This window comes from Merops nubicus, unplaced genomic scaffold, assembly GCF_000691845.1.
Source record: "Merops nubicus isolate BGI_N331 unplaced genomic scaffold, ASM69184v1 scaffold5482, whole genome shotgun sequence".
Lineage (NCBI taxonomy): Eukaryota > Metazoa > Chordata > Aves > Coraciiformes > Meropidae > Merops > Merops nubicus.
In genome coordinates, this window is record NW_008594133.1 from 36,959 (window position 1) to 60,601 (window position 23,643).

At 39.6% G+C, this 23,643-nt stretch overlaps 1 protein-coding gene across 1 annotated transcript in view; it reads left to right on the plus strand.

Moving 5' to 3' along the window:
* The window catches only part of LOC103768495 (synaptotagmin-1), a gene marked incomplete at its 5' end in the record, with an annotated part of 54,065 nt that extends 36,548 nt beyond the window's left edge, over positions 1–17,517 (plus strand). The window contains 2 exons of the mRNA XM_008935637.1: positions 11,525–11,658; positions 16,056–17,517. Of these exons, the coding sequence (XP_008933885.1) occupies positions 11,525–11,658; positions 16,056–16,262 (341 nt within the window). The remainder of the gene's footprint in view (positions 1–11,524; positions 11,659–16,055) is intronic.
* Between the last annotated feature and the right edge of the window lie 6,126 nt (positions 17,518–23,643).

The following is a 23,643-nucleotide window of genomic DNA, read 5'->3' on the forward strand; positions in this document are numbered from 1 at the left end:
ATGTGGCCTCTGTGTCTAAACATGCACAAATAAACAACTGTGTCATGGGTTGCTTTAGGCTTCATATGTGGGGTTGGTGGTGTATGCGTTAAGGCAGTAAAGACTGTTCCTCTGAATCACACTAAAATCAGGTGCCACAAATACAATATCCAAAATACTTTCCAAAATTCTGTTTAACAGGCACTGAATGTGTTAGGAAGCAGGGGAGAGTGGGAGAAAGAGAGTTAAGTATTTTCTCCAAGCAATCCTGAATGTATGTTTTATCGGCTAAAAGCCAAACTGCAATCATGTAACTCCCTCCTTCCATTTACTTTTTTTCCTTAAAACTCAAATCTAACAGGAAAATAATGAAAGCAAAATGAGAACTGATATTTATATCAATATAAACTTCTCAGGTAGAAGAAGTAAAAAGCACTAGAACTGTTATTTCAAATTGAGACTGAAGACAGGATGCTGAGGGACTCACTTTGCAGCCATTGATGAATGAAATGTAGTTTAAAGTGTTGATATACTCTTAAAATAAATAACAACCTTGATAAAGCATAACTAGGATTGGTTTCTCAGCTGTGAAGAGTTTGGATCAGGCTGCTTTACTGGTAGTCACTAATGTTGTGAGACCTTTTTTTTTTATGCCTTTTGTACTGCAGCCTTCCTGCAGTATTAGCTCTTAGTGCTATTTCTAGTTTAATCACCTGAATTAAAAAACATGCCTCTTTCACATTGTCTAAGACTAAAAGCTTTCCTGAATGGGAAAAGCAGTTTATGAAGTAGAAGCAATAGGTTTTTATTAAAAACATCAGAATTATTTTGCAGTACAGTGGTTTGCATTTTTCTGGTGACTCATTTATATGAGGTAAGGTAATTGGGTGTTTCCTACTCTTTCTATCATATGTAGATAAAACATCCTGCTGCTTTGCTTTCTTATTTTTGCTGTCATCTGCTTCTCCTCCCAATTCACCTAACATTATCTTGGACTGCAATGGTATGGAGTATATGCTCATGAGTGGGTTTGTTGCATTTGAAAAAGCTCTCACATGTAAAAAATATGTTAGTTCAGTGTTTTTGATGTGAGGCAGCCTTTGTTCACTGCCTTTGTCTGCTTTTGAGTGTGTTGCTTCTAACACTCTGTGGGAGAGGATGCAGATTACCCTTAAGCAGGGTATATTAGCTTTTTTCCATGTAAAGACAATCACAACACAGTAGTACCATGCTGATGTGCAGTCAAGCTATAAAACCTTACTGCAGCAATGACATGAAGAGTCTGTAGCACAAAATGTGTATTCTTCTTACAATAAATTGCTAATACACTAGTTAGACAAGGTTTTGTTTTTAATAGTTTCCTTGTGTTTCAGAGTTGAGTAATTCCTTTGAATAAATATGAACACTCACTACAATATGGTTTTCTTTATTGCCCAGTAATACTTGAAGTCCTATCTGTCCTCAGTGCAGTTTGGGATTAGGACTTGTTTTGCCTCACAAGCTGCCAGGTTTGGGTTTTGGGGTTTTTGTGATGGGGGATCTTTAGGGAGGAGGGAAGTAACCAAAAGGAGAGTATGTTTCTTATCTGTCAGCAATTTATGAAGGGGTAAAAAATTGTGGCAATTGTTTTCAGATAAAGAAAATAGACATGGAAGGTTGTTCCCTACTGCACCACAGTCTCCATGTTTGTCCTAAGTAAAGCTGTCTCAGTTTGGCCATAGTAAAATACCCTTTTTGAATAGGTATCATCTATACTTCTTTCTGACTGGCATTACTTCCTTTCAGTCAGTTCTTTCTATAAGCACAGCCTTTCACTACATTAAAAAAATCTTTTTTTGCTTTCTTCCAGTTATTTTTAATTGTCTGTCCTTCCACTTGTCTCTGTGTGGCACAGTAATTTTCCTCAGGACAGTCATCCCACCTATTTAAGTCTTGAAGCACAGAGGAGCATCACCATGCAAATAGAAATTCTTGGCTAACCAAAATTTGTAAATCCCCCTGGGTTCCATTCAGTCAAGTCCCCTAAAATTGTAATAGTCACACCACCACCACCACCCAGCAGCATCACCTCCTGGAATTTCTAAAGTGGGTGCCTTTGCACCATCATCCAGGACACAGACAAATAGCTATGTACAGTAAACATCCACAGGAGCAGAGACCCAAAGGTGATGATCACACAAGCAAGGTTAGGCAAAGGTACCCAAAGACAGGAGACCTGGCACTAGCCTTCACTCCACTCAGTAATTGAAAGGAGCACAAAAAATAGAATGTTTGTCTCAACAGAGCAGGCTGAGAACCTGTTTCTCTTATCTTCTCACCTTGTCTCACTCTCTCAAGAAGTGGGAAATGTAGGTTCAGATCCCTTCAGTCAGTTGAGAAGTCTGAAGAATATTTCCTAAACCAGCAATTAGCAGTTTAACCTTTTGGCTATCAGCAAAAGAAAGGTGGAGAGAAACAGCCAGTGTTTTAATTGCTTTGTTTTGAAAAACAAAATAGATAAACCCCAAATCCCTTAAGCTGGCACAGCTGTAGGAAAACAGTGGAGACTTGAAAAGGTGAAATGTGATTCCTCTCCATCACGCTTTTGCCAGGAGTGTTGAGGAAGCTCTACACCCAGGTGTCTGGCCCTTCCAAACCTTTGCCACCTGATGCTCCTCATAGGCTTGCTTTTTCAGCCTGAGTTTTGAGCTGGGGCCTCCACTTGGCAGCATGTGGCTCAGAGTGAGGTAAGGCAGTTCTGCCCCCTCACCAAATGTTGATACCCCTCTCTGCAAATGGCCTTGTTAGATGGCCAGCTTGGATCTGGAAGACTTCCAGGTACTCAGAAACAGCCCAGTGTGATACATCATTATGCACTCAGCTCCTGTTGTTTTCTGCTAAGACATCCCACGTGGTCTGCTCTTTAACCTCAGGTTGTTTGGGTTTTTCTATATTATGTGCTTCTGTGTCTCTAGCTACTCTTCTGCCTGTCATTATTCCTCAGTCAGTGTGTATTCCCCCCTCCCTCCTCAGCTCACTTGAGGACTGTATTTTGAGTCTTTCTAAGCCTCTATGTATTGTCTTCAGGTATTTTCAGTACCACTAATGTAATAAATATAAATTTAAATTCTATTTTCTCTATATCACCAAAAAGTGTTACATAAATTCAAATGTGGCAGTCAGTCTGCTGGAATTTGCTGCCTTAAGTATTGCCAGTTTGCTTTGGTTTTGGTCTGAATTCCTGTACTGGAGAGTCTGCCTGTATCGGCAGCCCCAATTAATACCTTTCCACCATTTGATGTTATTACCTCTCTCATCTTTATTGCTATTGTATCCTTACTGTATGTGTACAAACATGACGTATTACAGTATGATTTTTATTTCTTTATTTGTTATCTAAGATTGCAGCTGCCCTTCTCCAGTACATTAAAGTTTTAAAATGCCGTGCTGTTTTTCCCTCTCCTAAATAAATTCAAGCTTCATGAGCAGTCAGTTCTCTCCTTTTGCTGCAAATGCAGAGGAGCAAGGTTTGCTGCTTTGGTGCTTGCAGTTTCCATGTAATCACATTTGCAAAGTGCTTGGTTGAGTTGCTTTTCTTTTCCGCAAGAGCATTCTGAGTTTACACACAGCCAAAACTCAAGGTGCATTTTCCTGTTGTTTCAACCCACATTTGCTCTGCTTTATGAAACTATTTGTTTTGCCTGTATGTTAACTATGCTGAAATGAACTGCTTGGATGCAAGAGAGACAGATCAGCTGCCCTTGCTCTGGCAGCAAATGTAATCGTAAGCTCATAAGCACTAATTTTTGCTGATTTTAAATAAGAATTTTGGCTGCTGCTTTTTCCCCCCCAGTTTTCTGCTACATTCCCCATCTGGCGCTATAACATTTGTTGTTATGTTCCGGTTGGAAGCGCTATGGATGGAACTGCAGCCTCAAGTGCTGGCTGAATAGCCCTTAGGCCACTGTGAACATCTCTGTTTCCGCTGTCAGCTAAGTGTTTAGCAACCTCAGTTTGGGATTCTTGTGTGAGGTAGTCATCTCACTGTCAGTTTTACAGCACCTCCTTCTTCCCAAGGCTCCCTGCTTCTTTGAATTCAGCATTTCAATTACAACTTGATATTTATCTAATTGCACACCAGTGAAGAGTTGTTATTTTGAGACTGCTTTGCTACTCTCTCCAGTTAACTTTTTTCATTACAGGCAGGCTATTGTTACTTGTTATAAATACTAACTCCTTCTTCCCCACTGCAAATGGATTATTGGACTCCATTATTCCTATGAGAATCTGTCTAATATTATTGAACATGAAGTTACACATTTTCGTTTATAAAGCACCCAGTCTTACAGAGTTCTTTTAAAGATGCTGATGGAAATATGTAATCCAAAGTCATTTAACTTCTTACACTGTGACATAATGTGAGTGAGAAAGGGCCTGGTGGGCAGTGTACTCTGTGTGCATGCACTGCATCTGGAGCAGTCCACCCAGAGGGCATAGATAGATAGATGTTAGCAAAGATAATAGGGGTCTTTTTAACTGAACTGTTTGCAGCTATCAGGGCCACTCTGGCAGCCCGTGTGGGCTGCTTCCAGTTTCTCGACTTCATCCCTAGCTAGTACACTACTGGGTGGCATAGGGAGAATCTCCCAGGCACACCACTCAGTAAATCCTCAGCCCACTTATTAACATGATCTTAGAAAATGTTTTGCTGGAGTCAGGACTGGCAGAGACACTACGTAGGAATCTACAGCAAATACTTCTGCTGCCCACTTTTCCCTTGTGTATTGATCAAGTACAGGCTGCAGCTAAAGATTTGGCCCAGCGCATCAAGTAATCTACAAGCCAGTGGGGTTACGGAAACTGTGATGAGGTCCCAAGTAGCTAAATATGAACGTTAGCTGAGGGCTGGACATTATGTTGCAAATAAATTTTAAAAAACAAACAAAACCCCCCATTTTCAAAGAAATGTGATAAGAAAAAAAAAACCAACTACATTTTATGCCAAGAGAACTGTTTCTAATGAGAATGTTTTCCAATATTCCCCTTGAGACATCAGCTGCTCCTTAAAAATAATGTTCCAACTTTAATTTGCTCATTTGTGGAGGAAGGTAGAAGGCTCAACAGCTTGTGTCAATGAATATAAGCTATAACTTTTATGCAGTCTAGAATGTACCATAGCACTTGTACTCCTTCTTAGTAATTGTACCTTATATTGTTTCTTCCTCAGATAACACATTTTCCCCCTCTGGCTTTCCTTCCCATTTGAAGCTTTCCATTCATCTGAAAAATACGAGTTGAGACAATCCAGGCACAGTATCACTCTAAACTCATTATTTCAAAGACTTTAATTATCCCCTGTCATCCATACATGAATAAACAGAAGGAAAAAAAAGTCAGGGTAAATTAGCCATGGCCTGGACGCCAAAGGCATCATGTGAATCATCCCTCTCTTGGGAGGAAAGGGTTTATATGCCCACAGAGAGAGCATGTCCCATGATTCTTGGGAAAAATCTGTGGGAACTCCCAGGAAAGTTCATCCTGTTTTGCTCTGCTCTTAGAGCCTTGCTGCTTTCCATAGCACAGCTCTGGCAACTGCTGCTGTCGCTCTCTGAAGGCAGAAACAGGCATGTAGGTTTTGTTGATGATGTCAGCCTTCATCCCTGGCACCATCTCTATAGAAAATAAAGTTGTTTGCTTTATAAAATTACTGTTCTCCCTGCTGCCTACTCCCATAAGCCAAAAAAGCTTCGTCTGAACAGTGTTTGCACAGAATAGGAACAGGTTAAGAGTGCAATATTGAATCCAGCACTGCTCCAGCTTTTGTCTAAGGCTGTGGCTTGGCCTTTCCTCAGCTTTCCGCCCTGCTGCACTGTTGCAGGATGAGAATGGTTGTGGCTCTTCAGCATGGAACTAATGATCCACCCTGCAAGTCACCTCTGTCCTAACTGCATTTTCAAAGCCATTTATAAGGCTGCATCTCCAAACCTGATTTTCTTTGCTTCTTGTATCAATTTCCAAGCTCTACAGGAATTCATTCTGCTTCCTGGAATGGAAACACTACTGACTGCTGACACCTTTGCTCTAAATGTCAGTGATGTGTGCTTTGGCACGGGTGTGGCATAAATTTTCTTCTGATGGGGAAAAACATGTGCTAATTAGCACCCAGTTATCCTTAACATTTTGAAGACAAAAATACAGACAGAGGCAATTCTGACACCGTATTTCTTCTGGGTTTCTACGTTTTAGTTGAGAACATCTTATTACAGAGTTCTGTCATAGGAAACTTTATACAGCTGTATCTACGACTAGTTTGTTCAGGTTCTGTTTTTTTTCTTACTGATCATGTTAGGCTTACTCAAGGCCTGTAGCAGGTTTTCTCTGACCCTGCGTCACAGAGCTGTGTGGGATTTTTTTTCTTTACACCACTAGGCTACCCCAGCACACAGGCTCGGGAGTGTAATTGCACACCCAATCAATTCCAGTATTATACCTTTAGCATTTTTCAGTGCTTCAACGTTCTAGGTGTTTTCTTTTCATATTTTGATTAGATTACAGAAGCCTTAAAAATATTTAACAAAGATGGGCACCTTCCATATGTTTGTGTTCAGAATAAGCAATTGTAGTAAAATGATCCCAAGCAGATGGTTTTCCTACAGAAAGCAGAAGTATGTTGCTAACACTTTTTTGCTTAAGATCCATACAGTTGGAAATTTGTCTGCATAACTCTCTCCTACCTAGGTAGAAAATGATTTTTCATTAACTACTGATGCATGTAATAAATTTTCATCTTAAAACACGCTTGCAAGCAGTCATTTTCAAGTTCCACCTTTTCCTCAAATGTTGTCATTAGCCACGATTTTCTTCTTTTGAGTTACCGTGGGTTTTTTTCAGCTGTAAAATTTGCTTTTGTAAAACCTCTAATAATGAAGTGTGTCTTGTCTACAACATGATGATGATGAACTACTTACTGTTTTAGGAGTGTTCTAATTGTCTATTTATGCCTCATGGTCCAAATTACCTCAGAAATCTTTGCCTGATATTGCATACCATTTCAATTACTTTTTAAATAATCTACTGGCATTTTACTGCAAATTTCAGAGAATAAAAATTTGTCAGCTGGTCTCCCAGTGCTTTAAAAGCTGTTCAGCTAGCCTGCTTTGAGACGTTGTTCTAAAATCTACAATGGACAATTAGTAATGAACTTTGCATCTTTATAGCATTAATGAGGGAAAAAATAGCAGAATTTTATTTAATCCCACACATTGCTTAATGAATTATTAACCAAGGGACTTGCAGCCATTCTGTCCCCTTTGGCAGAGGGACATCTGTAGTGCTCTGGATGCAACGTCCCTTCTTCCAGATAGCTGGATAAGGTACATCCATATAACTATGCAAAAATATATTTTGCAGGGGGTTTTAAACCCGCTGGTTTTGCCTGGGAAGAAAACACCCCCAGCAGGACCCCCGTATTACCTCCAGGGTGGTCTTCAGCGAAGAGGAGGACAGTGGCGGTTAAAGGAGGGATGGGCAACAATCGCTTTCTTCCAAAATAAAAGGTTTTAATAACATGAAAATAACAAACAAAAAACACCTGAGGCGGGCACTGAAACAGCACCCACCCCAGGGGAGAAGCAAAAGAGCATGTGGCCTTGGGGCCAGGGGGTTTTAACAGGTTGGTAGGTGGGTTTACAAAGGCATTGTCCTGTAAGGATACCTGGATGGGTTACCTACAGGTCAGGGGTCCAATGGGTGTTAGGGGATAGGTCTTGTGGTGGCTAAGCCAACCACAACCTGGGAAAGGTGGAAGATTCTGGATGTGTGCCCGTGTCTGGGGACAAAGAGGCAACAGAAACCTCTGTCTCCAGGAGGCGCACTGCAACACATCCACAGATAACTGTAGATATAACATGGATCTGGATCCCTCTTTACTTGAAAGGAATCAAGCTGGGGGGGCAACAGAGTGATGATCACCTCTTCTAAGTTGAAATTTCTTCAGTGTAATTGTTTACATGAAAACAAATAGGCTGTCTTGTATCAGTGGATACAAATATTTTGGGGTGCAATTTATTTGACCACAGACAGATATTTACTCTGAAATGAGATAACTATCCAGAGTACATAAAGAGAAATGCTTGTTTGTTTTCATTGGCGTCAGATGTAGACACTTCTACTTGGTCAAAAGAATGCTGCCCTTTACGCCAAGGCTATACACTTAACAGACAATTTATTATTGCTGGGCTCTAATATCAGTTCTGTCATCCTTACTAGTCTCACTAATTCAGCGAGACTATTTACATATTAAAGTATTCCTCAGCATGAGTAATGGTGCCAGCACTGAGGTTATGTTGCAAGTAGAGAGAAGAGATGTTTCCATTAGCACTCAACCTTATCTCGGAAAAATCACTGGAGACTGACACTTCCCAGAGATTCTGCTTTCTTTTGATTATCCTCCCTTCTTCTAGTAATTGACTCCAAACGGTTCAGCTTCTGTTATTTGGTGAAACAGAATCTGTCTTTTTCAGAGATTTATTCATGAAATCACAAGAGAGTCTGTGCTTAGGTGTCAGGTTGTCTGTGTAGACCGCCAGCAAATAGATTATTAGAATGTTGAGGGAGTTAGGGATGATGCTATGGGATATGGGAGAGTGTAACTGAAGACAATGCAGTAGTGGTGGAGGCGGTCATATATGAGATACAGAAGAATGAAGAGAGGGGAGAACTAGGTAAGACAGGGATACTTCAAGAAATAGGTAGTTGATGTACAACCTAATGTGGAGAAATGGTTAAAATCTCTAATGGGCCACTTTCTTGAGCTGGACACCCCTTTCTGATTTGCAGTGGTTTTGTGATGAGTAAACTTATTTAATACTTCCCTCTGACACTAGAAAAGAAAGAACATTATTTCAGTTAGGTGATATTCAATTTGTATTTGGTTTGGCATGACATTTTCACTCTTGGATGAAAAAAATTAGGATATTGTAACACATGATATATCCTCTTCCGTGCTGCATGTGGGACCTTTGCCACAGGCAGTTCTGCACTATTATGTCAATCTGCTACCAATGGGATCTTTCCTACTAAAAGCCCAGCATTTGGCTGAGCCTGACTCAAATCCCCAGACAGACAAACATAGGAACCTGCTCAGGACATGAAAAGGAAACCAGAGAAACCTAGCTTCCAGGCCTTGTCCCATTGCCATGAGTCATCTGGGATCAGATTTTGCTCTAATAGCAGCACAAAGACAGAAAAACTAGGAAGTCGGTAAAAGCAAATAGCTTAAAGGGAGTGTACATATACATACCATTGAATTCTAGGCTAAAAATATTTGTCTCAAAAATATGAAATGTTTATCAAGATAGGAATACATATGCATTGCTATATAAATCATTACTACACAGTTCCTCATGGGCATAGGAATAATTGTCAAATTTGCATATATTATCTGTGGACAAGCACAGGTCAGTAAAGGATCGACTTGTATTGACTGCATTTATTTTAATAGAATTATTCAGTTCTGATCCCCTTGGTGATAATGTATTATCATAGAATCATGGAACATTTGGGCTTTAGGCTCCCAGCTCAGTCTGGTTACTCAAATTATAGTTTAGCAGCATCTTATATTCTATCACTATCTTAGCACTCTACCATTGGCTCCTGGACTACTGAACTTCCTTACTATATACTAGTAACACCGAAAACATCATTTTACATGTCAAAACAATTGTGTATTCAGCACAGAGCCTCAGCAAAAGTAATAATGTAGATAAACTTTTCCCAAGTATTCCCTCATGTTGAAAAAATCTGTATTTACCTGTTTTCTACCTTCGAAACCGTGTATGCAGTGGTGTTGAACTCAGTATTCAAAAAGTAGAACTTCGGTGTCTTTTTGCTAGTGTTTCTGCTCTTCACTTGATACTCTTTAATTCATACATTGTGCAGTCAAAAGGAACCCTTGCAATTCTGTCTAGCCTCAAGCATAAACCTACCCAGATTTAATTTCTATTTGAACTTGAGTCTTTTGAGGGAGAAGGAGTCTTAACCCTCTGCAACACAGTTCACCACAAACACTGAGGAGCTACTCCATCTGTTTCAGTAGTCATACTACTAAAGTACGTGCCTATTTCTATGTTAAAATTTGTCGAGGGCCTTCTCACCGCCACTGGGCCTTATTATACCCATGTCTGCTTGCTTGAAGAGCCTACTACCAAAATTATCCTCCCTTCAGAGGTATTGTAGACTGTGATCAAGCCACTCCAGTAGCTTAACTGTCCCAAACTCCTAGCTCTTCCACGATAAGAGAATGCAATTACTCTTCTCAGATACTCCAAGCATGAATTTTGTTGCAGAGTCATAAAGCATGGTTTGCTCATAGTGGTAACATATCTTTTCAGTGTTAATTTTTCATTCTTTTTCTGTAGCCTCATCCTTTTCTCAAGATGGAAATGAGAATCCCTTTCCTTTGATAACTTGTATGCAGGCTCTTTTAGTTCCTACCATAGGTGACTTCTGGCTGGCTGTTGCTTTGTATAGCTCCTATGAGCTCTCTTGAGGTAAAGCTTGCCTCAACCTATATCACAGTTCAGCTGCCTAAAGCCAAGGGAGGGACATCATAAACAAATTTTGGTGACTATCATACAGATTGTTGAAAAGGATGAGCTTGAGATGCTTCAAATGGTGCTTCACGGTAGGCCTAAACAGAAAAATAACTGAGTTCAGTGAAGGTACTGCTAATTAACACCACCTTCAGAGAAAAACTCCTGGTTCATTCTCTGAATGGGAACATGACTGTTGTAACAAATTAAAGACTGATAGCGCTATTCTTTTAAGCAGGCAAAATTTCCATTGAAAGTATAACCACTGAGATGCCACTTCACAGCAATAACATCCATGAGAGTTTTGCTTGCACAGGGAATAGCTGATGCTGTACCAAATCAGTTCTGTTCCTTAGCCACCAGAAGTCATACAAGATAACAGTGGGAATTCAATAAAGAGTAGCAAAACCAATTCGTGATGTATACCAGTACCATGGCCTGCACCTTACTCTGGCTGCATGTAGCACTAAGGTAGAGAACTGGTAGTTAAAGGAAAAAGCTCCTTCCTGCTGTGCTGTGTGTCCATGAACCAGAGCCATGGATACTGACCTGTGTTAGCACAGCCACTGCGGTGCCCGTGGTGCCCACGCAGCCACAGGCAGCCACCCAAGCCCTGTGCCTCAGGCACTGCCCACAGCTCTTGGGAAAACCACCCCACAGCCCCCGTGCCAAGAAATGCTGGCAGTAACAGTTAAAGCAGAAACGTTTCTGGATGGTTAATGAGCATTGATGGTTAGATGGGAATTTAGCCCTCCCTTGCAGAGTTAAGGAGATTATGTCATAAATGTTTCGCACCTTATTCCATCAGGAACACTTAGCAATCATTGAGGATTTTGTCTACAGTGGAAATTCGGACTTTGTTTAAATGCAAGCTGTTGCTAAAGATTTTTCTTTTTTTAAGATCTGTGGGATTAAAATCTAGATAACATGCTGAAACACCCTTCTTAGCTCTCCTTCTTCTCTTGGTTACTTAGATCCTTATGTGAAGATCCATCTGATGCAGAATGGCAAGAGGCTGAAGAAGAAAAAGACGACAATTAAAAAGAACACTCTGAATCCCTACTACAATGAGTCTTTCAGCTTTGAAGTACCATTCGAGCAAATTCAGGTAATGTCAAACAGCGTTTTGTCTTCCCTCTGCATTCCATTTCTCAGCCCTTATAAATATTTAACAGGAATCTTGTTAATTATCACGTGTGCATGCCTTCATTAGCACCTAGGTGCCAGCCCTGTGCTACATTAGATGAGTGTGACTGCTTCAAGAGGGAAATTATAAAATGCACAGTACTTAGGAAGCTTTGATTCATCAGTGAGAAATGGATAACTGACATTTTCTATTAACAGAAATGGATTCTGAAAAAAAAAAAAAAAAGTCCACAGGGAGATAGCGAAGGAATGTGCCAGCAAAAAAGTATAAGGATAAAAGAAAAGGCAATATATAACAATTTTCCCCAAATTGTTTGAAATCATAAATTGGTGTCATCAGTTAAATTTGTATTCCCTCTGCATTTATCGGTCCTGTTTGTTGAAGGTACTGCAGCATCCCTCTTAAGAAAAACACGTAATTCAGTCACAGCTTTTTTTCAGTTATTCACCACACCATGAAAACTTTTTCAGTGATTCTTGTGTGCCTTGGAAAAAGGCATTTGAGAATCTCAGGGGTCAGAAGTACAGTACCTAGTCTCTTGACACCTCAGGGGAGCTCCAGCAGTTGTCCAGGTGCTAATCCTGGAGAGTTCAGTGCCTAAAATTAGGGGTCTCAGAAGTCGGTACAGTGAGCTAGACATCATCTACATGAGGAGTTGGAAGTACTAGCACAAAACATCTGGTCATTTTTTCAGGGGCTCAGTTACCCACGGTGGGCTTCTGGGACGAAAATCATCTTTCATTCATGAGATTGAGATTGTGGTGGGCTAACCCTGGCTGAGCAAGTGATGCCCACCAAGCCGCTCTATCACCTTCCCCCTTTCCTCTCCTTCCTCCACAGAGCAAAAGGAGAAAGGAAAAAATAAGATAGAGACAGAAGCAATGTGGGTAAAAAACAAGGGCAGTTTAATTAGAAAGCCAAAGCTGAGCAATGTGGAACAAAGAGTTTTCAAGACCCTTCTCACTCCCAGCACAAAGGCACCGCACCAGGAGGGCTGCTCCCAGTTTGAATGACCATAAATAGTCTGAGAATACATCCTTTTGTCACTTATAAGAGAGATCTAGGTGTGAGTTAGGTGCCATGCTACTTGTAGTTCAAAAGGGTTTAAATGGCCTGGGCTAAATTGAGAACCTCTTCTTGATTAGATGGGAGCATGGTATGGGTTGTGAGATTCTGTATCTTGGATTTTGGTAGCAACTGTACTGGAGAGAAGCCCAGGAGCCCAGATCTACATTTCAACTAGAGCTGTGTGCTTAATTCTTATTGACTTGGTACCAACAAAGATAAAAAACTAGATAAGGTGAGGCAGTAGGAATAGTGATTTGGATGCATGGCTAGCCTGTTTAGAGCCTCTTCATGCCCAACAGCATGTACAAGTGTCTGTAGACTCTAGGAGTCAGAAAGTGGGAAATCCAGTGGGGCCTAATTCCTGCTCATATTGATGAAAGCTGATCTGTGTACTTGTGAAAGATCTCATAACAAGCATCAGAGACTCAGAGGCAAAAGAAAGATTAGCCAAATTGAGCCTCTCTGGCAATTTAGACAACAAATGTCTTGATTTCCAAATAGGGACAGGACTGAGGAACTGGAATAGGTACCTCCAGGTTCTCAGATCTGAGCTTTGGCATAGTTAGCTGCATTGTGTATATACCTGACCATTTTGTCTTCTAATTCTAAGTCAGTTTTGTAAGGTGAATATAAGCCCTTTCAAACGTGTTGTGGTTTAGCTGTTTAATTTTTTTTTAGTATGTTTATTAGAATGACTTTATAGCTATTTGCTTTACTATACAGCTTCAATTTAAAATCTGTAATTATGGACTTTTGTCATATGCCAGTGTATTATGGAGTTAGTTATAAAAGGCTATATTTAGAAGTTATTTCATTATGGTTACTGAAGTGATGTCATCATTAGAAAAACAAATGTGAAGTGTTATTTAGACTTAGTATGGTAAGAATCACTGTGACTTTGGGTAATTAGTTTAAAAGCCATTAAGCAAACTTTCACAGTCAAACAAAAACTAACACATACAAGTTTCATGATTGTTGCGGAGCGAAGCTATTATAGAGGGAAAGCAATCTATAGCAGCACATCTATGTAATTTTAAATTGGCCAAACATTCACATTTTCAACAATTTAATAGTGACTATGGATTCTGGCTCTTAAGGGGAAGAAAGTGATGTCCTTAAGGGTAATGGGAGAACATCACTGGGAATTTAAATCCTCTTGCTACAGGCAGATCAAGCACATATTTTGCCACTGCCTCCATAAGTAGCAACATCTCCAGACCTTTCTAGTCCAAAGAATGCTTAATCATGCCAACAAAACTGCCAAATAATCCACATGTTTATTAGCAGAGGTGGTGCTTTCTACTAGCACCTTTTGGTTTTTGTAGTGCAGCTGTTGCTTTAATAATATGGTACAAAGACAAAGAGGTGCTCACATTTCTCTACAGGTTTAAGACAGAGACCATGAGGTGAAAATTATCAAAGAGTTAATCAAAATCATCAAAGAGATAAAAGTTGTTCTTACAGATCAAGGAAGAGGGTCTTCTGTTTACAGTGCTCGTCATTGTCTTATGCTTAACACCAGAAAAAAAAAAATCCAGCAGCAACTAGTCCCCAAGCTTCTAGGTACAGCAGGCAGTGGGGTTTTTTGTACCATAAAATAATAGCCTCATGCTTACTCTTTATATCTGTAATTGTACCATGCATCTAAAACATAAATGTTCATTTAGGGAGGTACGATCAACATTAAAAGTGAGCGTATTGAAAACAGCAACACTGAAACATCATTTTGGCATCTAGAAATACTTGCTTCAGGATATTGCCTTTTATCATGAGTGCTCTGGGGGGAGAGAGTCTTGAGTTTGGTGTACACTTTTGTCATCAGCAACTATATAAATACTTTAGTGCCTATTGGAATCATCTCTTTCTCTGGCTCAGTGAATTGTACAGTCTTGTAAGGGAATGGACTCTATAAAAATAGACCTCATGAGCCCAGTTTTGCAGATATGCTTAAGAGAGATGGTTGCTTTTAAAATATACTCCTGTAAGCACTGAAATTAATCACTCTGGAAAGAAATCCAGGTTGTACATGTATTTAAAGCCTTACATTTAAAAAAAATGATGCTTGAGAATAAAAGATTTTTCTGGAAGAAATGCGTTTCAGGGCATTTCCTCCTCCATTTCAGGAAACTCACACTATAATGAGGAGCTGTATGTATTTACTGTGGAATAGAAAGGAACTGGGAAAAGAACTGTATGTTCAGCTTTAAAAATAAAGCTCCCTAAAGAGGAGCATTTACAGTTTAGTAAAATCAACCCAAGGCTCTCTTAGGTGCTGCTGGGGAAGAACACCACTCCAATGAAGAAACAGCTGTTTGTGTTCTTTCGACAGGCATTAATGACCTGAAGGAGAGGGATGTGTGCATGTGCACGTAAATGCATACACAAATGCATTGCTTGAACATCACGTCCCAGTGTGCCCCAGTCTAAGTGAACAGAAAATTGTCTGTGAGCTTTGACAGATGGGCTCACGCAGATTTTGTGGGAATAGTTTAACCCTGTTTGCCAGAGGTCAGCGTTCCTAAAGCAGAAGTGGCACTCCAAAACTGGCTCAGTCATAGACAGCAGTGGGGTTTATATTTCTTTCTAGCTGCCCTGAGCATGGAGCTGGTTTTCTAGACTCCTTTATAAATACAGAGAATATACACATACACTTACATGTCTGCACACGTGTGCACAGGGAGATGAGTACACGTGTGTGTGCGTGTATATGTATCTAGTAGCCATAAGCAGCACCATCTTCTGAATTCATGTGAAAGTAGCCGATTGGCATGCTGGATGGATAGGTAGGAGTTGTATAGAAGCAGAAAGGCAATTACCAGAATGGAGTACAACATTGCAAACATTAACTTGAGCTTGATCTGGTTCTGAATTTTAACTACTAACTTTACTTAATAATGGTGTGTTAAACTGCACTACTTTTGAACTGGCATACCTTAAGATCTCCATTTTAGCCCTACAGACTTCTAGCAGTCTGTGTCTTCAATAAGAACAACAACAAATATCCCTAAATCGTTAATCTGTTAAAGATCACGCTTGATTCCCAGGTGAAGGTCTTTTATGCAAGGGGGCAAGTGTCAAGTTAACCGGGAGGTAGTGAAGTTGATGTTATTTGGAAAGCTCACAAGATGGAAAGACAAAAGTTTGAATTTGTTTCTCACTGGGGGGAACCTGCCCCGGCTGTCGCACACTTAGCCCCCTCATGAAGTCTCCATTGTCACTGTCCCAAGATTCCTCCCTGCCCACCTTTCCCTTACTGCCATGCTCACTGCTTTTTCTCTGTCTCGTTGTAGAAAGTGCAAGTTGTTGTGACTGTTTTGGACTATGACAAGATTGGCAAGAACGATGCCATCGGGAAAGTCTTTGTGGGCTACAACAGCACCGGCGCGGAGCTGCGGCATTGGTCAGATATGTTGGCCAACCCCCGGCGGCCCATTGCACAGTGGCACACCTTACAGCCTGAGGAGGAGGTGGATGCCATGCTGGCGGTCAAGAAGTAAATTACGTCAAATTAAATTAAATTAATCAAGAAGAAAAAGAAGAAGAAGCCTTTCTGCATTTGCCCACATAGTGCTCTTTAGCCAGTATCTGTAAATACCTCAGTAATATGGGTCCTTTCATTTCCAGCCATGTGTTCCTGACACAGATCAGTTGTACTTTTAAATTCCCATTTTAATTTGCACAAATTTAAATGTAGAGAGCCCTCTAAAGGCGTGTCATTTCACCACTGCCCCCCCAGATCTACTCTTCTTTTAAGCAATATGATGTGTAGATAGAGCATGACAGAAATTATTTATTGTATCACACAGTTGTATATATACACCAGTATGCTGAGAATTTATTTCTAGTTTGTGTATTTGTATGTTGTAAACGTTTCCTAATCTGTGTATATCTAGATGTTTTTAATAAGATGTTCTATTTTAAATTATGTAAATTGACTGAGATATAGGAGAGCTGATAATATATTATAGGGTAACTATTGTATCGTCTGCATTCCAGAAAAAAAAAAAAAAAATTCTGACTTATAAGGCACTAGTAGTGTTACGCTGACATCTTAAAGGACAACTTAAATCTGAGCTTTCAACTGGACCATCCTAATAATACGCTACGCATCCACAGTGAATCTTGGAGGGGCAAATCCAATTGGGTAGACTTCTTTCACAGGCAGCTTAGCATGATCTGAGCAGCTCCATGGCTGACCTCAAGGAGACGTAGCCAGAAGCCAGGATATAATTTTTTTGTATATATTCCAAAAGCAAACACATAACAGACTGAAATGGCTTTAGATTGAAAGTTGAGGAAGCAGTTCCATAGGAGGCAACGATTTCATCTAACATACCAAGTAAGACCATTGCAGAGGTTGTGCAGGGAGGGGGGGGAAGGGAAGAGGGAGACGCAGCAGTAGTGAAATGCTGCTATGAAAACAAGAGTAGCTCTCCATTATCACCTTTATACAAAATTTGCATACTGTGAATTCCATCCACGATTTCACATTATAATGAGTTTGCACATTAGACTTTGTAACAAAATATTTTATTATACTAACTCAGCTTAGAAGGAATGCAGAATATTTTTTAGACACAGCCGTGTGAGTTTATTATACAAAATAGTTTCATGGTAAACAGACAGTATTGTAATCCCATCAGAAGATGACAAAATTTAGCCATAGTTCTAAATGCACTTCAAAATAAGCCAAAAGAGAACAGCTAGTGACCTTTTATATACTATTTATACTTAAGTTTTAATTTGTCCTTTAAAAAAAAAAAAAAGTGAAAACAAAGAACAAGTTCTAGAAAACTGAAGCAACCTCTTCTGTATACTAGATGCTCGTTTCAGGAGGAGTTTTTAAATGTTTTCAATGTTACTATGTAGTAAATGGCACTATTATGAAGCTATTAGTCATTCCATAAGAGTCTTGAAAGACTGCTCTGTGTATCACTGTGACTGCCGTGTGTGCTTAGAAATGTAGTTTTCTCAGTGGATAGCAATCAATTTATTCCGTAGTGATATTGTAATAATACTGCCATTCCCTTCTACTGCACTGCCGAAGGAATGCATAGCACAAGCAGTTCTAGTTATTATGGACCAATTTAGAACTGGAGAGCTATGCAGGGGACAAGGATGCTCTACTGAATGGGTGACCACGCAGCATTTTGTCAAGCCCTGTGCAATACTCTACATTTCCAACCTCCCTCGCCCCCCGCTGCTTTACTGTAGATGGCCATCTTACAGCTAGCCAGCATGTCATCTCAGCTTGTACCATCTCATCAAGTCAGTTAGGGCATCACTTCTATCTCATGTACCGTTCTTTGGAGGCTCCTTGCTTATCTTTCCAAGCTGTGAAGATATTTATAATGCTTTAAAGACTTCATTATCTTCAGCAATGCAAACTACCCCAGAAATGTGGAAATGCTATACCTTTTGGAGGGAGGCATGAGATAAACCATTAACTTTCCTAGAAATTGTATCTAGCAGAAATTATTGAAAACAAAGATGAATGTCATCAGAGAACTGTACTGAAGACTCACATCCACAGCCCTCCCTCAAGGCTCTGCTTCTGGGAGAGGTGTGACAGAGGTCAGTGCAGTGTTGGCCAAGCACCAATGTTTTCAGTACACTAAGGGTAAAAGAAGCAGCAAAGAAGTGGAAGGAGAATAAAAGTCTTGATCACTCCCCACCTCCAAAAGTGAGAATAGCAAGACCCATTTTCTTTTTTTTTTTTTTACATGAAACATGGAAAAAACACAAGCGAGACATTGTCCGATAGAAACAGGCGCATGCATACATGCAAAGCATCAAGCTGGAATACTCTAAAATCTTAACTTTAAGGACCAAATCCCACCAAAGATAAGTAGACAGTCAGCTTTCCAGCATAAGAGCTTCATGGTCTCCAACTTTCAGTTGTTCATTCAGGATAGCTGCAGGTTCAAACTGCCAGGACTGACTCGTTGCGTTAAGGTGTTCTTAATGCTTTCTCTTCCTACACTGCCAGACTGAACGTCACCATAGAACTGGTTTGTAAGGTGCAATGATTCTCAGAGACCGAACCTGCCGTGTGACCAAGATGACATTTTCATCCTCAAAGAAGCCACATGTACCTTTCTGACAAAGCTGTGTGAAGTATTAGAATCTGATGCTGTAGAAAGATCCTAGTTGCCTTTGTGTATATTTACTGCCTGCTTGAGTGTTTCTCTGTGTGGGTTTTCTCTGTATCTTGTAGAAATGTTTGGGGTGTTTTCTCCTGCCATATCGCTCGTGGCCCGCGAGCTGACAACTTTAGCCGTATTTTACCTTCATTTTTGATGAGGTGGTTTATATTTTGTTTCACTTTGTGTAGTGACTTCCCACAGTAGAGTTTTCCAATTGTCGTTAAAATAACATACATATTACACAGATATTCAATAAAAATGTTTTATTTCCTGTTGATGTTATAGCATTCCTCTTTTGATCTACAGCTGTGAAAAGACATTTCACTCTAGGACTTTAGTACAATCAAAAATTTCAAAGTATTGCAAGTGTAATAGCATAGCACTTTTTGAGGGGCTGTGAAAAGCTGCTTTCATCAGTGTGGTCTGCTGTAAGATGATCACAGCCAGCAGAGCTGCAGTAGATGAATTTTCTACCTCTATTGAAGATGACGAACTATTACCTTGTTTTCCCAAGAGCCCGATTACTTGCCTCCAAAATCATCATTCTTTATCAAAACATGGAGTAGTTTCTATACCATGACAAAAACTCTAAATATTTACTTACTTACACATCAGTACTCTTCAAGACAATTGTGTTAGAGCTGTGGTAAGTTTTCATCTGGAGAGATGGTATATTTTAACTTGCATTCAAGAGCTACTTCTAAGCTGGCCATAAAATCAAGCCTTTTGTAGACTAAAGATCATTCGAGCCTAAACTTTATAGGGTGGAAAGGAGAAGGTGTGGGTGGAAGTGAATCCACAAACAACAAAATACTCCTTAAAAACATTGTGCTATGAAACAATTTAAGTGTCTGAGCCTATGAAGAAAAACAGCTTCAAAACTCCCTCCCAAAAAAAAAGAAAAAAAAAACCAAAAAAAAACACACCAACCCAGACCTGTAGCTGTTAGTTTTGTTTTATGTAACCCTCTTCCACAGCAATCCCCCCCCACTCTTACTTTTTCCCCATTCTCAAGAGAAATATGTCCATTCCTTTCAGGAGCCACACCGTGGTACTTCCGTATATGCACCAGTTTAACCATAGTCATTGTCACACGAGGCCGTAGCTATGAGACAGAGGTCATTGTAAATATTTTCAGGGTTGACCCTTCTCCTTATTCCAACTGCTCAGAAAGTGCCCTCTTTTCTCCCAGCTATGTTTTTCTTCCATCATCTCATAGTGTCAATGAGTACCAAATGGACTGATGCCACTCTCAGAGAATGAGCGAGCAAACTGACATCTCCCAGTGGGGCTGCTCATTTGGAGCACAGTTACTTTTCCAAACTCATGAATGATGGAGTCTGTTTGTGGCTTTACAGAGCTGCTGTGAGGCAGTGCCTGCTTGGTCTGCAGGAGCTGAGGTGACACTCCCGTGGTGCACTGCAGTTCCCCATAGATACAGCCAGGGACCACATTATGGAGGTATGAGATACTCATGCTCTCTCCTTCACCACCTCAGCTGTTGTTGATCAAACAAAGAACATAATTCCCTAAGAGGAGCAGTTTGCTAAAGAGCAGACCCAAATGAAGAAATAAAAATACTTTGATCCAGGTTCTATATGCACAAGCCATTTTTGCAGAATTTGAAAATACCAAAATGACATTTTTCAATCAAAAGCAGTTCTTTCAACAGAGCTAATCAGTTAAAGCCAGTCGTTACAGCTAATGTAAGGAAAAAGGCTTCGTATAATAGCTGTTACCCTAAGTGGGAAAACAGCAAAAATTACCAATTTTATTCAGTTCATTTAACCCCTAATCAACTGTCAGGAAAAACATTCTTCTCAACTGACAGACTCTTACCAAAGCAAAGGATCTACGTCTCTCAATCACTTTTCACATCATGAGTCAATGAAAGTTAATTGCCTGTTAGTTATGCAAAGCAAGAATTAGAACATTATATTTTCTGATTACTCCAGCAGTCAGTTCCCTTATTTATTTATGCATTAGCATTTTCACTTCAGGCTGCCAGTTCTGCTTCTCATGCAGCTACTGACCTGCTTTTCAGAACATCTACCAAAGTCATGTCCAGCCTCTATTTTCAGTGTCAATTCAGACACTGTTATTCATTCAGACATCAAAGAAAGTATGGAAAAGGGTTTCTCTATACAAACCTCAAGAACTTTTACTTAGTCTTAGGTACATTTATCTTATACACAGTAAATCTTTTTAAGTTCAATATAGAGAATATTTTTAATATTGCACCAAAAAGCAGTTCTAAAAGTATGTGACAAACTAGTACAAAGAATAATAACTCTGTGTGATACTTTGTGACTGACACCTGCGGCAATATTTTCAGATACAAGAGCCATTTGAAGAGATTTATGTCAAGATTATGCTGCTTTCAACACAAAAAGAAATTTCTACAAATTAAGAAATGATCTAGACATCCATAACGAATTTTATGAAGAGGCTAAGTAGGTTGGGGAAGTGAAGACAGTTCTTCAGGTTTTTGGCGTGAAGGATGAGGGGGCAAGTAGTATAGTTTTTTTGTTCTCTGCGTGTACTGTGCAATAACATACTGAGATTCTGAACAGCCACTTAGACCAAAATAGAAAAAAGAAGAGCTTCATCTTCTGACAGAACCAGTCTCATCAGTTTGACAGCGCACATTTAATTTCAGTCAACTATTTCATATCTTTATACACTCACTCCTTACAACAAGGAAAGCACACAGTAGGCGATGCACTGATGTTACACACCAAATGGAGCCGACTTCCCTTTTGTTCATAAACAAAAGAGCAATGCACAAAAGTGGTGAGAGATTCTCTGCTCCATTAATCAAGGTTAGCCCACAGTCCTGCATAAACCTGCATAAAATACAATTTCACTTGTATTTTCCCAGAGTCCAGTGACAGTTCTCTCCTTGTATTCACATATGTGTACCTTAGCCAGGAAGATATCATGACTCTTTCCTAAGAACCAGCAGCACCTGCTGGCACCAAGAGGCTGCTCCAAAACTGAGGAGTTTCAGATTGGGCTTAAGCTATATTTATCTTCTCCCTTGAACCATTCATCACAAGGAGGAGGATCTCTGGCTGTAAATCCTGATTGAAAGCCTGACAGGTTGGAACCTGGAATGCAACGCTGAAGTCAATTATTTCACACTTAGTCAGAAACATTATCATCCACTCATTCAGGTGAAAGACAGATTTCGAGGCTCAGCAACTTGCATTCTGCACAAGATTGTTTGTATCTTCATGAAACTGGCAATATTACTAAACCGATTTTTTTTTTTTTTTGAGATAGTTTCTATGACATTCACAGAGCCAAAAGAGTTTTTATATATTTTCTTCCTTTTAAATACAAGGTTGTCTCTATTATTTAACTCAGTTAAGTATTTCTAGGTCAACTCTTTATAGTTAAAAATAAGTAGCTAAATTGTTTAATTGGCCTTAACTCTGCTTCAGACTTCTTAGAATTTCTCTTACTCACCTCCAACCATACACCATGATCTGACACTGACTGATACACAAAAGTCCTGATGCAAGGCTAGCAAGGAAATTAAGTCATCAAAAGTGACTTATCAAGTCCTTTTAGTGAATTAAATGGTCAAATTTCAACATAGTGTGAAATCAAGGGTGGGGTGCTAAGAGGTTCATTGTTGTAGATGGGTTTATTAATGATCTAAACAACAGATGAATGAGTACACAAAGTTTACCTGTGGCATAAAATTGTTTCATCTGGAACAGATCTAAATTATGAGACTATCTCTAACTTCATATATTTAGAACCAAGAAAGGCACTTCAGCTGAAATGTTATTGCTCACCCAAATACTCTTGAGAGTATTACCTGTGAACAGTAGTACAAAAACGTCTGGAAAGATGATCCCAAACGAGAAGAGAACATAGAAGAGCAGGGCAAGCCATGAAGAAAATGGAAGGCCAAGAAAAGGTCAAGCCATGAAGAAAAAGAGATTTTCTCTTTTTTTTTGTACAGAAATTACTGGCAGAAAAATATATTTCTCTTCTCAATAGTTTCTAAGAATGTAATGAAAGCTTATGATGAGGTGGAAGTACATAAAAGATATTCAAATTACTATCCTCATATACATATTTAGACATATATGTTATATAGAATATGTTTAGATGTAGACATACTTCCTACATCCACAGAGTATGTCCATGTGTCCCAAGGCAATGCTGTGTACAAATGTCAGGATGGTTCCTGACTTCAGTAAGGACATTTCCCCATTACAGTGACTACTACCACTGAAACACAGCACCCTCTATGCAAATATCTCAAAGTGCTTTTCAAAGATTAAACTGAGCCTTGAAAAATACCTGTTGAAAAACTGGAAAATACTACCCTGTTATAAGCTGTCATATGATCTGTCATAAGGTGAAGAGCTGTCCATGGCAGCTGAATCAGCTAAGTCTTTGTAGGTCAAAAACAGGATATAAAAATCAGTTGAGAGAGTCCTTGTCAGGAAGACGCTGTGAAAAGTAAACCTAAAAAGAGGCAATTTTGAGGGAAACATAAGACAATTATGGAGATTATATAAATGAACAGAAAAATAAATGTGGGGCAAATGAGTAAATATGTATCCTAGCTACCATATTCTACCATACTACACAAAAAGTATCCAGCTACAGATTTGTACCAGTGCAAAGATGATGCCTACAGAGGCCACATACTGTCCTGTGTTTGAGCCTCCTAGGTCCCCAAAATAATAACCTGACAAGATTCAGGTTA